The sequence below is a fragment of the Zeus faber genome, assembly GCF_960531495.2.
Source record: "Zeus faber genome assembly, chromosome: 13".
NCBI lineage: Eukaryota > Metazoa > Chordata > Actinopteri > Zeiformes > Zeidae > Zeus > Zeus faber.
The window spans coordinates 16,008,389-16,022,109 of NC_137198.1; the positions used below are offsets into that span (position 1 = coordinate 16,008,389).

The 13,721-nt window shown below is 40.5% G+C and overlaps 1 protein-coding gene across 1 annotated transcript; it reads left to right on the plus strand.

Moving 5' to 3' along the window:
* Nucleotides 1-2,290: 2,290 nt before the first annotated feature.
* On the plus strand, nucleotides 2,291-13,318 carry dlst (dihydrolipoamide S-succinyltransferase). Its single transcript, XM_080012483.1, has 15 exons — nucleotides 2,291-2,428; nucleotides 3,917-3,950; nucleotides 4,056-4,092; nucleotides 6,487-6,548; nucleotides 6,638-6,712; nucleotides 6,920-6,975; nucleotides 8,846-8,954; nucleotides 9,060-9,224; nucleotides 9,361-9,446; nucleotides 9,591-9,688; nucleotides 11,434-11,564; nucleotides 11,937-12,010; nucleotides 12,115-12,198; nucleotides 12,300-12,467; nucleotides 12,617-13,318. Exons 1-15 carry the CDS (start codon nucleotides 2,366-2,368, stop codon nucleotides 12,749-12,751), a joined length of 1,377 nt encoding a protein of 458 aa, XP_079868609.1. The 5' UTR covers nucleotides 2,291-2,365; the 3' UTR covers nucleotides 12,752-13,318.
* The last annotated feature ends 403 nt before the right edge of the window (nucleotides 13,319-13,721 follow it).

The following is a 13,721-nucleotide window of genomic DNA, read 5'->3' on the forward strand; positions in this document are numbered from 1 at the left end:
CTACTACTACTACAACTACTACTACTACTGCTACCACTACTACCACTAAAACTACTACTACACTAACTACTATTACTACTACTACCACTACTACTACTACTACAACAACAACTACTACTACTACTACTACTACTACAACAACAACTACTACTACCACTACTACTACTACAACAACTACTACTGCTTCTACAACTACTACTACTACTGCTACCACTACTACTACTACTACTTAAACGACTACTACTACAACAACTACTATTACTACTTCTACCACTACTACTACTACAACAACTACTACTACTACTACTACTACTACTACTACTTCAACTCATACTACTTCTACTACTACTACTACTACTACTACTACTACTACTACTGTTATATTACATAATTCCATGTTTTTTCATAGTTTTGATGTATTCACTATTATTCTACAATGGAAGAAATTGTAAAAATAAAGAAAAAGTCTTGAATGAGTAGGTGTGACCAAACTTTTGATTGATTCTGTACACACACACACACACACACACACACACACACACACACACACACACACACAGACACACACACACAGTATTACAACAATTTTGCATATACAAAAATTGTTATAATACAATGTGTGTGTGTGTGTGTGTGTGTGTGTGTGTGTGTGTGTGTGTGTGTGTGTGTGTGTGTGTGTGTGTGTGTGTGTGTGTGTGTGTGTGTGTGTGTGTGTGTGTGTGCCAAAAACAGCTCTGACCCGTGGAGGCATGGACTCCACAAGACCTCTGAAGGTGTCCTGTGGTATCTGGCACCAAGACGTTAGCAGCAGATCCTTTAAGTCCTGTAAGTTGCGAGGTGGGGGCCCCCGTGGATCGAGCTTGTTGTTCCAGCACATCCCACAGATGCTCGATCGGATTGAGATCTGGGGAATTTGGAGGTCAAGTCAACACCTTGAACTCTTTGTCATGTTCCTCAAACCATTCCTGAATATTTTTTGCAGTTTTGCACGGCGCATTATCCTGCTGAAAGAGGCCACTGTCATCAGGGAATACCGTTGCCAGGGGTGTACTTGGTCCACAAATTCCCCAGATCTCAATCCGATCGAGCATCTGTGGGATGTTCTGATACATGAATGAGTGTGGTGTGTGTGCAATCTTTTGACTGGTACTGTATAATATATTTTATATTTGATATTCTTATAAGTAGCCACCCTTTGCCTTGTGACTCTTGGCATTCTCTCAACCAGCTTGATGAGGTAGTCAACTGGAATGCTCCGCCAACAGTCTTGAAGGAGTTCCCGCATACTGCATGCTGAGCACTTGTTGGCAGCTTCTCCTTCGCTCCGCGGTCCAACTCAGCCCAAACACTGTTGCCATGAAGGTGTTGACTTGGCCTCCAAATTCCTTAGATCTCAATCCGATCGAGCATCTGTGGGATGTGCTGGAACAACAAGCCCGATCCACGGGGGCCCCACCTCGCAACGTACAGGACTTAAAGCAGGGGCCTTCAACTACAGGCCCGGGGGCCACATCCGGCCCGCAAACAAATGAACGTGGCCCGCTTACATGGTGATAATATACCGATAAACCCGCCCACCAATTGTTTTTTTAACTCACAATGCTTAATTAATCCGCACAGATGTACTTAATGTGTCCAAAATATAAAACAGAGTTAAATAGATCACAACAGAGGTATTTCCAACAGGATTACGAGGTAATCAACAATTAAAAAACAACTAAACAAACTAGGCCGGTTTTCCCTTGGAGGTCAACACGGGGCCCCCTGGAAGAAGACAACATGGCACGCGGCGCCCGGGTCATTTGGGTTTGAGACCCCTGGTTTAAAGGATCTGCAGCTGACGTCTCGGTGCCAGATACCACAGGACACCTTCAGAGGTCTGGTGGAGTCCATGCCTCCATGGGTCAGAGCTGTTCTGGGGACACGGGTGGGGGGGAGCTGCACGGTATTAGTGGTTATTAGTGGAGGGTTTTAAACATGTGGATGATCTGTGGGGCCCAAACCAGGACCTTTCCATTCTGCACACAGTATATCATCTGTGCATTTACTGCGTGTACCGGGGGGGGGGGGACAAAACCGAATCACCATGACTGTACAATACAGTTGTGTTTGAAAAGACGTGTTGAATAAAGTATGGTTAGAGTTATAAAAAAAAAAAAAAAAAAAGCGCTCAATTCCATTATTTCGTTTTCTATTGTGTATTTTTTTTTAACTCATGAAGAGGTGCGCCCCCCGCCCCGGTCTTGACAGATGGTTCGTCCCATTCCACTTCCGCTTCCTCTGCTTCCCGCTTCCGTTGGACTCGCCTCACACCGTATGACAGGCGCGTCCCTCCTACCGACAGCTCGCTGTCACAGCCGCCGCCATGCTATCCCATTCCCGGTGTTTCACCAGGAATTTCGGCCGTTCCCTCTCCGCCATCCGCCAGGTAGGCGAGAACGACGCTGGAGGCGGTGTTGGTCGTTGGTTCCCTCGTTGCGTTGGTAGCGGCTCCTTTCTCGCCGTTCGGCCCGTGCAGCGGCTTCTAATACTGTGCTATGCTAATATAAGCTAAGCTAACTAGCATGGCTAAGAACAGGCCGCAACATTGCAACTCAGCCAAGGGCAGTATGGCACTGTTCCTCGGGGAGTCCTGCTGCACCGCACCGTGGAAAAAACACAGACGAGCAGTTTATTTCTCATGCGTTTCGGTATACTTGTCAACTGATTTGAAAATTATTGAAATAAATCTCTTATTGTTGGAAGAGCTTCACTGTGAACTTGAACGGCGTTTAGCTAGCACGCTCCACATACTGCTCCTTTAGCTAGCATGTTTGAGGTCATAATGGGATTTACATGATCTCAAGTCAGCATGGGAAAGATAAACATAAGCAAACAATTTCTATAGATCTCATATAGAGATAGTGTTGCATGCTTATACACCTAGGGCTCCCCAGTCAAACATATTCACTCAAGCGTTTATACATATGGATTCACCCTGTACAGAATATCCCATTTAAACTTATACCCACAGTCAATACTTGTAATCATAGTGCCACTCAGCCCCCATAGCATTTTAATATCCTGTGCGTAGAACATATTATGTATAATCTGTATTTTGAATCTTATCCTTTAGACTAAGCGTTTGTACGCTTATTGTCTGTACACCGATGCAATCTACACCAACCCATACTGAAACACATTCCTTAGTACGTGAAAGTGTACTTGGCCGAATAAACTGATCACAATTCTGAGAAAGTGCTATGGAATATGTACAAAGGTCATTATGAAACATAGAGCCATGACTTTTGACCCACCTGCAATGAATACAACCAGACCCCTGGTATCGTAAAACTCTGCCCATTTCAAACTTTCTAAACTGGGACCAGCACTTACATGAGAAGCCCCTAGCGTCTCAACAACTTCTTATCAAGTTTACCATTGCAGAACATTGATGTTCTTATTATTATGATCTTGTTCTAAATAATGGCAGTTAATTTTTCAAATAGAAAAAGAAACTTATACCCAATTGGCTTTTTTTAACACTGATATTCATAGGTTTTTTTACAAGCAAGCACAAATCACAGACAACACACAAAAAAACGGATTATAGATGAATTAGCATTCTGAGAGTTGGGTGACAATATATGAGGTGGGTTACAATATATTTCTTAAAAAATGATTTGAAAGAGAAAATTAATAAAAGAAAGCACAGATTTAACATACTCATGAATCCATTCTCAATATGATTCAAAGTCAGTTCAAGTCTTATCGTATATTTGTTTGTCATGTTGTATACGCGCCATCATTTTTTCCATGTCTGACAGTTCTCTTTAAAGTCCAAACCACACAACCGTTGAAGGAGCCAATTCTGCTTTCCAACAGATTGTGATAGATTTAGCAGCAGCTAAGCTAACAAATATCTTCTTTTTAACAGGGAAATAATGTCTTAGCTCGTCGAGCAACAGCGGGTATGTGTGACTGCTGCTCTTAAACTTTTCTTTTGCTTTAAGTTAACCCAGAAATGGCTGCGCTGAGAAAACATTAACTTGTTTCTTTTATTCTATGTCTTGTAGCTCTATCAGCCAGCCAGGCTGTCACACTCAACAATGTGTAAGTATCACAACAGTACATGTGGTCTTGCAGAAAACATTACTTGGAACTGATCTAATGTCCCATACGCATTGGCTGGGTGTAAAATGTCAATACTTTTATCTAGGGGTGCAACGGATCACAAAACTCACGGTTCGGATCGTATCATGTTTTAGAGTCGCGGAGCGGATCATGTTTTGGATCAGCAAAAGAAAAAAAGAAAGGGAGACAAATATAACTTCCCTTTCAATTGATTATGTTTAACACCTAAAGCAAGGAACTTTTGCCCATGGTCTTAAATGAAAACCACATTCAAGACATCCAATGATTAAATAAAATCTTAAATTATATAAAAATTATACTCAATTGTTAAATTAAAGTGCAATATGAGGCACGCATGATACCTTCTTCCTTTAAACATGGTAGTGAATGTAAAAATATAATTAGATCCGCCCCAAGTAATTGAATTTTGATTCCAGTATCACACTAACCCTATCTAGTCTTGGTTTGTAAAGAGAGACGCTTGATTCTCAATAAGTAATTGAATCCAATCAATATATATAATGTTGTTTTTTTTCCTCGTGGAATAAATATAAACAATATTTCATACAATTGAATAGATTAAAAAAAATGCTTGGGAGCCGTAAGAGCCGTCCCTTTTCAGTGAGAAAAAAAAGAGACAAACTTTTCAAAACTGTCTGCAAGTGTGATAAAAAGTTTTATCTCACTGACTGAATTGCATATACTTTAAGTATCAAAAGATCATGTGGTATTTGTCAAGTTTCAATACCAAAGTAGTTTCTTCAGCATCAAACAACAAAATTTCATATTCATTTTATTCATATATATATATATATATATATATATATATATATATATATATACATTACAGGGTACCTGCAGGGTCTTAAAAGTATTGAAGGTGTATTGTGGGGAATTTATGGCACAGACTTGGCAGAAATGGAATAATATTTATAAGCATGTTTTAATTTGTGTATAATCCCATTAAAATAATTATCGTTATGTTCTTAGCCCAGAGCGGGCAAACCAAACACTGACTCTAGAGAGGGCCTTTCGCAGGTTTCACGGCCACGTGTCTTCTACGGAGTCTGCCATGTTTGATCACCATGGGAAGGAGTATTTGGTTGAATGCCACTGCTAGATACCGCTCAATTCTACACACTGCACCTTTAAAAATGCATTGAATTCAATATTCTAAAATGAGGCCTTAAATGTATTGAATTTCGTTTACAAAGGCCTTGATTTTATTTTTCCTGTCCTTTCGTAGGATTAAAAAAAAAACCTTCAACTTCAAAATCCATTAACATGTGAATTCCCTGCCTCTGTTCTGTCTCTGCATTACCACCGCGACACAGCAGAGAGATGACGTCAACAAGTGGCGACATCAATAGTATAGATTATTAAAACAAAAAAATATATAGTTTCACATTTATCTGGATTTTGGTGACATTTCAAACAAAAATAAGTGGTGAAGCTGTGATATGTTTGCAAGAGTTTGAAGTGACCATATTATTTGTTGTTAATGGGGGGTTTCCAGTTTACGTTGTGTAGTAGTACGCTAGCTATCGTTTATTTCCATTTTCTTGCCTTGTTTTCACATTGCACATTGTTACTGTGATTAACCTAGACCCTGTGCATCACTGGCTGCTATATAGTTTATGGATTTTATTTGTTTTACTTTATTATTATTTTTTAACCACCCTGTAGTTACCCTGTAGTTAGTATATGACCTTCAAATCAGTGTTTCTGGTAGAGAAATTGGTATTGAAATAGATTTTTTTTGTATATAATCTGTCTATCTAAGTGCATATAGATAAAGAACAACAACAACAAAATGCACTGGTGGTAAAGAAGAAACCCCTAAGTGCTTGTGATGAAACTACCAAACAAATATATGCTTACAATGTTAATCATACACAGACATAACTGCACACATGCTCACACAAAAACATTGAAAAGACAAGGTATTAGAAGTGATATCACATGTTAAAATGATAGCTTGCCCCACATACGTCAGACATAAACAAACCTTTTTTTTTTTTTTTTTAAGATGCCCATATCGTATTGTCTGTAGAAACACTAATTTCCTAAATTCTCTCGATGTAAATAATGCATAGGAATTTCATATATTTTCCTTTGCTTATATTGCAAAGGAACCTAGTAGTTATGGTATCAGAATAGTATCACAACTTGAGCAGGAGAGAAGGTGAACTTCAAGTTATAAATTAAATTAGGCATAGCTGTTTTAATACATGAGCTCTGGGCCAATTACCATGGGCTGGAAGTGGAAGTATCCCACGACATGCAGACGAAGAAAAAGGAAACTTTAAATTGTTAAGGCGACCTGACCTAGATATGTCAGTATTTAACTGAAGATCTCGGTTTTTTCTGCAGTAATGGTGGTCACCGGTCAAGTGTCTTCCAAATCCAATACTTTAGGACATCTGCACTCTACAGTATGTATAAAATTAAGATAATTAATACAATATCTATATGATCTATTTGCAGTGATTAATTAACCGGTGTTGTCTTGTTTGTGTCCTAGGGAATGAAGTCATCACAGTCAAGACCCCGGCCTTTGCAGAGTCTGTCACAGAGGGTGACGTGAGGTGGGAGAAAGGTAAAGAACTAACTTTATATTGGATTTGATCAGGAGAAAAATGTAAAAAATTTAAAATAAAATTGTAAGTGTGGTAAAATTTTGCAGTTGCAGTTATTTATGAGATACGCTGCAACGGAGAAAAAAAAAAAATCATATTTAAAAAAAAAAAAAAAGTGTTCCCTTTGGTGTTGTGTTCCTTTACTTAACACAGTGTTCTCTCTACAGCTGTGGGAGACACCGTCAATGAGGATGAGGTCGTTTGTGAAATTGAAACCGATAAGGTATCGCCAGTTAATTCTCACCCGTTTTTCAGTGTTGACAGTTATGGACAGGTTAACCCCCAGAAATGAACTATTTGTAGCGAATTAGGAAAACAAAACCTATGCCTCGACCACACGTGCATGGATTTTTCTGATAATGCATTTTTTCACCCTCCATAAAAAATAAAATAAAAAACCGCTATCCGCACAAGAACGCAAAAATGATTTTAAATGCTCACATGAGCATGCCAGGCAAGTAGATAATGTCATAAAACTTGATGTCAAACACGAGAGAAGAACATTAGGAGCGTGTGTATTGAGCTTCCTCTTGAGCGGTGCGATCATAATATTCATACACAATACTCTACAGGCGAGATTCCTAAAGTTGGAGATCCTTTTAAACTTGGCGGAGGAGACACGGCGAGCAACACAATGGTCATCGGCCATCGCTCGTAGGTTCCTGATGTATGCTCAAGTTGAGGTCTTGACGTCAGCATTTTCAAGAAGCTCCGTTTTAGGTGTCCACGCCGAAACTGAGATTTGAAAAATCTCCACCCTGGAAGGTGTGTTCCAAAAGCTTCTTTTTGAGTCACCTCAAACCTTTTCACATGGACGGGAGGCCAAAACGCAGGGGAAATACGTGTGGCCAGGTGCTGTTCCCTCAGTTGGTACTATCAACCATCACACTTTGCATTGCTTGGTGTGAGATGGGAGAATGTTAAAGAGTTGATCTATTTCCCATAGGATCGGCTGTGTGTAAGTTTACTAACACTGTAAAGTGATCTCTTAAACTTGTCTTCCTACCTCGACATTTAAGCACAAGGCAACATAGCCTACAAAAATATTTTTTTTTTTAGCTTTGATCTACCCGACTTGACGCGAAAACCATTAAATATAGCTTAGAAAGACTCCATTTAATCCCTAAATTATATAATTTATTATCATGGAATGTGTGGCCATTTAGTTATAACAATGTTTACTCTCAAAGGCACCTCATTTTTTCATTTCAATAGACAATTGTTTTTCTAAAATTGAACCCCTTTTAATAAATTCAAAAAGCAATCACTGTTTATTCAAAAAGTAGTTTCAGTAAAATTTGAAATTCTCATTTCCATTTGGTTGCCATGTCAACCAAATAAAACAGGTTGACGTGACTCATCTATGACTTTTAGAGTACTTCTTGGTAGAGCCTGACCGATATATTTGACTTTTTTGACCACATCGGGATCGGAAGTTATGCAGCCAGTGTGTCCCAATTTTTAAATTAGTATCAAAAACAACAAACATTGATTATTTATCCTGTACTTGCCTTTTTTTACACTACTTTTAAGTTACTCACCAAAATCAGAGCAGAAGTCCGACTAGGCTTTATAAATCCATCGATGTTTATTCACACTCGTTTAGACGCGGACACAGTTTTCCAAGCAGGAAGCGATGCTGCGTTCATTGAAACTCGGAGAAGGAATTTGTTTGGGAAGTGATTACGCGTTCATCTTTAAAAAAAATTTAATCTATCATAAAGTTAATTGTGTGTTTATTTGTAATTGTTTGCTCATATGTAAAATGTTAGCAATTATAGAAACTTAAATAAAATATAAGTTTTTCAAATTGATTTGAAAATGTTGCACTTTTTAGCAAATTATCAGTCAAAATGTTGGTAATCGGTGGGCTAGGACGCTCCAATATCGGGATCGGCATCGGACCCAAAAATCTGGCACCGGTCAGGCTCTGCTTCTTGGACAACAATCGAGTTCAAGGATATGAGCTATATCTGCCGTTGTCTGGATGCAAAGTTTCTACAGTTAGTTTACAAATTGCTCTGCTCTTTTAAAAAACTGTTGTTTGCTGTAATTGCCATTTTGTAATTTATTTTTTATCTCTCATTTACTAGACGTCAGTGCAGGTCCCCTCTCCGGCCGCCGGGGTGATTGAAGAGCTTTTGGTCCCCGATGGAGGCAGAGTGGAAGGGGGAAATCCTCTGTTCAAACTTAGGAAAGGAGGTCCGTCGTGAAAGTGTGACTTTATATTTAATATGGAATTGTAACGCTGTGCTGTGCAGGTCAAAATTTACACAGATGCATTTTTCCTCCTCCCATTGCTCGTAGCTGGTGCTCCTAAAGCTGCGGAGGCTCCCAAGGCCGCCGACGCTCCCCCGCCCGCTGCTGCTGCACCTGCCCCTCCCCCGCCTCCCCCCGCGGCCGGGGGTCCTATTCCCACCAGCATGCCCCCCGTGCCACCTGTGCCAGCACATGCTATGGACACCAAACCAGGTTAGTTCTCATCGGGCGGCTTCTCCCGAGTCATCCGAGAAGTGTTTAGTGTTCGAACCGTTCGGCCTCTTAATCAAGAGAAGCCACTTCATCACTGCACCGGCGGTGACTTACAGCTGCTTCACCTTTTCACCAGTTTCAGCCATCAAGCCCAGCGTTGCCCCTGTCGCCACGGCGACCCAGATGGAGGGCGGAGCCAAAGGCGCGCGCACGGAGAGCCGGGTATGACGCCAGTATCGCATAAATAAAACGGGGATCTCATTATTGCTGGAGTTACCCACGTTCCTACCCAAGGCAACAAATCAAATTTAGTGTTTCTTCTTTTTACGTTTTGCATTAAGATGTGGTGGCAAACTGTGCTTTTAGGTGAAGATGAACCGCATGCGACTGAGAATCGCCCAGAGGCTGAAGGAAGCCCAGAACACCTGCGCCATGCTGACCACGTTTAATGAGATCGACATGAGGTTGGCAAATAAAAACGGCTAAATTATTTCCTTGAATTATTACAATTTCCACATGATCAGATTGATGAAATGGAAAACGCTGCTGCTGCAGCTTCAGCAAGGTTGTGTTGAGACTCATTTTATATTTATAAATTACATTATAAGAATGATTCGTTTGGAAATTATATGGCCTTGTACAAAATTAAATATCCAAAAAATCGAAATGAACAAAAGTTCGACAGGCGTATGTTTGATTTATTTTATTTTTTAAGTGCAGAAAAGTCTAGACCTTTCACAAATGGTTATAGATTGGAATCTTCTCAATAGGAAGAGCTTTTTGAAACCCGAGAGCCTCTTAGACGTCGGAATGTAAATATTTGGTTATAATGCCATCTAAAACGAAGATAAGAATTTTTTAAAACGGTCTTTATTAATTTACAAGGAAATGTTATTGTCTGCGCTCTGCCCCCTGTGCCGGAGAGGACACTTTGAGGGTTTCTTTCCACCCCCCGCAAATGCGCGGTGTCAGCTTTCGGCTATTCAGGGTTTTCTGTGCATCCTAATTGGATTGACATTGACGGTGTGGAGGAAGACTTCCCAGGCCGGGGCTCATCTGGAGCCGAAGGAGCCGCTCGGAGCAGGAGGCAGGAGCATCTGCACGGCCCGCAGAGACCTGCGCTCTGAGTGCACGGGGCTGCCTCAACCGATATGGGCTTTTATGACAGCCCAATAAGATTTACAGGCCCTAGAAAGTGAAGATTTTTATCGCTTCTTCTCTCCTTTCTCGGCGAGTGTGTGTCTTGGGAGAGGCTAATCGCGTTAGCGGAGAAACCCTAGAGCTTCAACAGGGTTAGAGACAGGAAAACAAACAATTAAAAAGGGAGATACAAGGAAAAACAGCAATATTGAAACGATTAGCAGCCCAATGTCAAAATCGCTAATTCACTGTGACATCTTTTGAAAAGTTCAAATAAGGCAGATTTTAAGCCTTTATCTTTGAGAAATTATTACACTGAGATGAGAAAACAAAAAAAACAACAATGCAACTTCTGTAAATTCTGGATGTTTTTGTTGGCTACATCATACTCAAAGCCATTTAACCACCAATTATCATATTAATTAAGTTGCTGTTTACACCTATGAGTTTATATGCTCTACCCAAGAAATGTCAGTGTTTGAGTCTCCTCTGACAGACTACAATAGAGGCAAGAGGAACCATTCAAAAACCTGTCATAATCGTAGTTTTTCTAGACTTTTAACTGACAACTTGTAGAGCTCAAAACAAAATCTAATAGTACCTTAAATGATCCAATATCACCTGCTACATTGAATGTAGTAATGTTTTTTTTTTTTTTGTTTGTTTTTTTTGTTAAAATGAAGTTTTTCTACATCAGAGTCAAGATTTCTAGTCTTATAAAACCCTGAAACTACTGCTGAACCTGATAGCTGCACAACCGATGGAGAAAGATCATTTTATTTGCCTGTCTGAAGTTCTGTGCTAAAGGTACTGGTTAGATATATTGTAGTACCTGATCACTGATCTGCTATCTGACCCAAAGGAAGCTGTTATGATAACAGTCCAGAATCATGTGGTTCATATCCAACTCTATCTCTGCCTAATCCGTACTGCTTCCCTCTACCAAGTACTTATATATTATTATTATTATTATTATTATACGGACCCTTACCAGTTTGTGTTTTGCTTGCAGACGCCCTGGGAAACAAACCCTCGTCTTAATTTGTCTAATTTTGTCATCTGTCCGCAGCAACATCACAGAGATGAGAAAAACATACAAAGACGCCTTCCTGAAAAAGCACAACATCAAGCTGGGCTTCATGTCGGCGTTCGTGAAGGCGGCCGCGTACGCTCTGGCCGACCAACCCACAGTCAACGCCGGTACGGAGCTCACCTTAAACCGACTTCTACGTTTTTGTTTTTGGTCACCAGAGCTTGCGGCAGACAGTCTTGCACTTCATTATCTGCTACTGCCAACCTCAAAGCCTCAAGCTAACTGGTTTAACCCCCACCCAACACCATCCTGTCCTACTTAGACAGACCACACACAGCAGGGTTGATCTGCGCTGCCAGGCTCCGGCACCTCAGGCTGGTCTGTGGTTTTTATGCTTTGTTGCCATCAGACGTAGAAAGCGGTACATGTTTTAAGGAAGTCAACCTCCATGGCTAAAGGTATAATAGCTTTGTAAAGGTGTGTGTTTTGAAGCCTTTTTAATCCATACCTTTATTTTTTATTGTTTTGGTCATCTCTAGTGATCGATGACACAACCAAAGAGATTGTGTACAGGGACTATGTTGACATCAGCGTGGCCGTGGCCACACCAAAGGTACGGCATACGGATCTTAAACCTTAACGTTGTGTCGCAGGGTCCACTTGTGTCTGATGAGAAGGGTCCCACCCTTGTAGTGACGTGGCTTGGCTCTCTTGCAGGGTTTGGTGGTTCCTGTCATCCGAGGGGTCGGGGATATGAATTTTACTGACATTGAGAAAGCCATCAATCTGTTGGGAGAGAAGGTAAGGTTTATTATTTAGTTAAACATTGAATTGAATCACAAAGAAGCAGATTGTGCAGTTTTGGCTTTTTCTATTGTTTTCGTTTTTTGTTTTATTTCTAGGCCCGTAAAAACGAGCTGGCTGTTGAGGACATGGACGGAGGCACCTTCACCATCAGCAACGGTGGAGTGTTTGGCTCCATGTTTGGTACACCCATAATCAACCCGCCCCAGTCGTCCATTTTGGGCATGCATGGCATCTTTGACAGGCCCGTCGCCGTCGGGGGCAAGGTTTGTCACCGCAAAAGTTTTGATAGCGCCAACCTTTTTACATCTACAGATCTAGTTAAATTATAACCGCTGGGAAAAGGAATGGCGTTTTAGCAGCAGAATCCATAGAAAATGTGGTCCGCTTAACTAAATCGCATCCTCCTCCCCAGGTTGAGATCCGTCCAATGATGTACGTTGCCCTGACGTACGACCACCGTCTGATTGATGGAAGAGAGGCCGTCACCTTCCTGCGGAAGATCAAGGCCGTGGTGGAAGACCCCAGGGTGTTGCTCCTGGACATGTGAGCCCTTTGTACCTCCAGGCATCAAGAAACCAACCACACCCACAGAAAAACAGCTTCTGTACCATCCTGACGATCTTCTCTGTGGCTACAAATTGATTTGTTATTGTATTGGTAAAAAAAAGGAGGGGGGGGGGGGTATTTCAACCAAATTCAATGTGTGCTCTGGACATTTGCATGACTAAGAAAAAGATAAAAGGCTTGATGCCTCTCAAGACTGGGTTGGGGGTTCTGGTGGTACTACTCTCTGTAGATCAAAAAGCATATTGTATAACTCATGTTCACCATTTGCCATTTTCTACATATATAACATTTTTAAATTGTGCAATGGATGGCATACATAGATATATATATCTTAACCACAATTTATCGTTTCCTTGTTTATGGTGAGAACAATATTATTCTCAAGTTGGGACTACGAAGCAGGAGACACCAAAATAAAGAATTCCTATAAGTGTTTTTTTTTTTTGTTTTGTTTTTTGTCATCTGGTTCAAGTAAGGAAATTGTTCATGCTGTTAAAAGAAAGTGACACTATTTAAAATGATTTTAAAAAATAAAACCTGAGCTGCATTACCTGAGAAGTGTTTAATTTCTTCGTTTCCAGTGACTTACACAATCTAGCGACAAAAAAAGAGCAAGTGGAAAATCTAGACTGAAAATACGTTTTTTTCAAGGTTTTGTTATATACAGAATTCAGTGGATTGTCATGCATGTACATTAATTGTCTCTTAGTGGCTTACATAGAAATAAAGATAATTTCATGTGGCAGTATGTTGAGCCAGAACATTTTGTCATCATTACCTCAAAGTATTGCTCTATCAAGAATCTTATTCTAAAGTAAGTATATCTGGATACGTTCTTTCTAGAGACCCACCATGTTCTGATGATTAACTTTGCATAGACATATGCCCCAATTAAAGTGATGGCAAACACAGAAAGAGGTATTTTATTGCATGGTTCCCTTGGTTGACAA

What these genes read in the sequence shown, in the direction of transcription:
- dlst (XM_080012483.1), top strand. Translation starts at nt 2,366, where the DNA reads ATGCTATCCCATTCCCGGTGTTTCACCAGGAATTTCGGCCGTTCCCTC. An exon ending in GCGCGCGCACGGAGAGCCGG is followed by an intron (nt 9,447 to 9,590) that starts GTATGACGCCAG and finishes CTGTGCTTTTAG; the next exon opens with GTGAAGATGAACCGCATGCG. An exon ending in TCAATCTGTTGGGAGAGAAG is followed by an intron (nt 12,199 to 12,299) that starts GTAAGGTTTATT and finishes TTTTATTTCTAG; the next exon opens with GCCCGTAAAAACGAGCTGGC.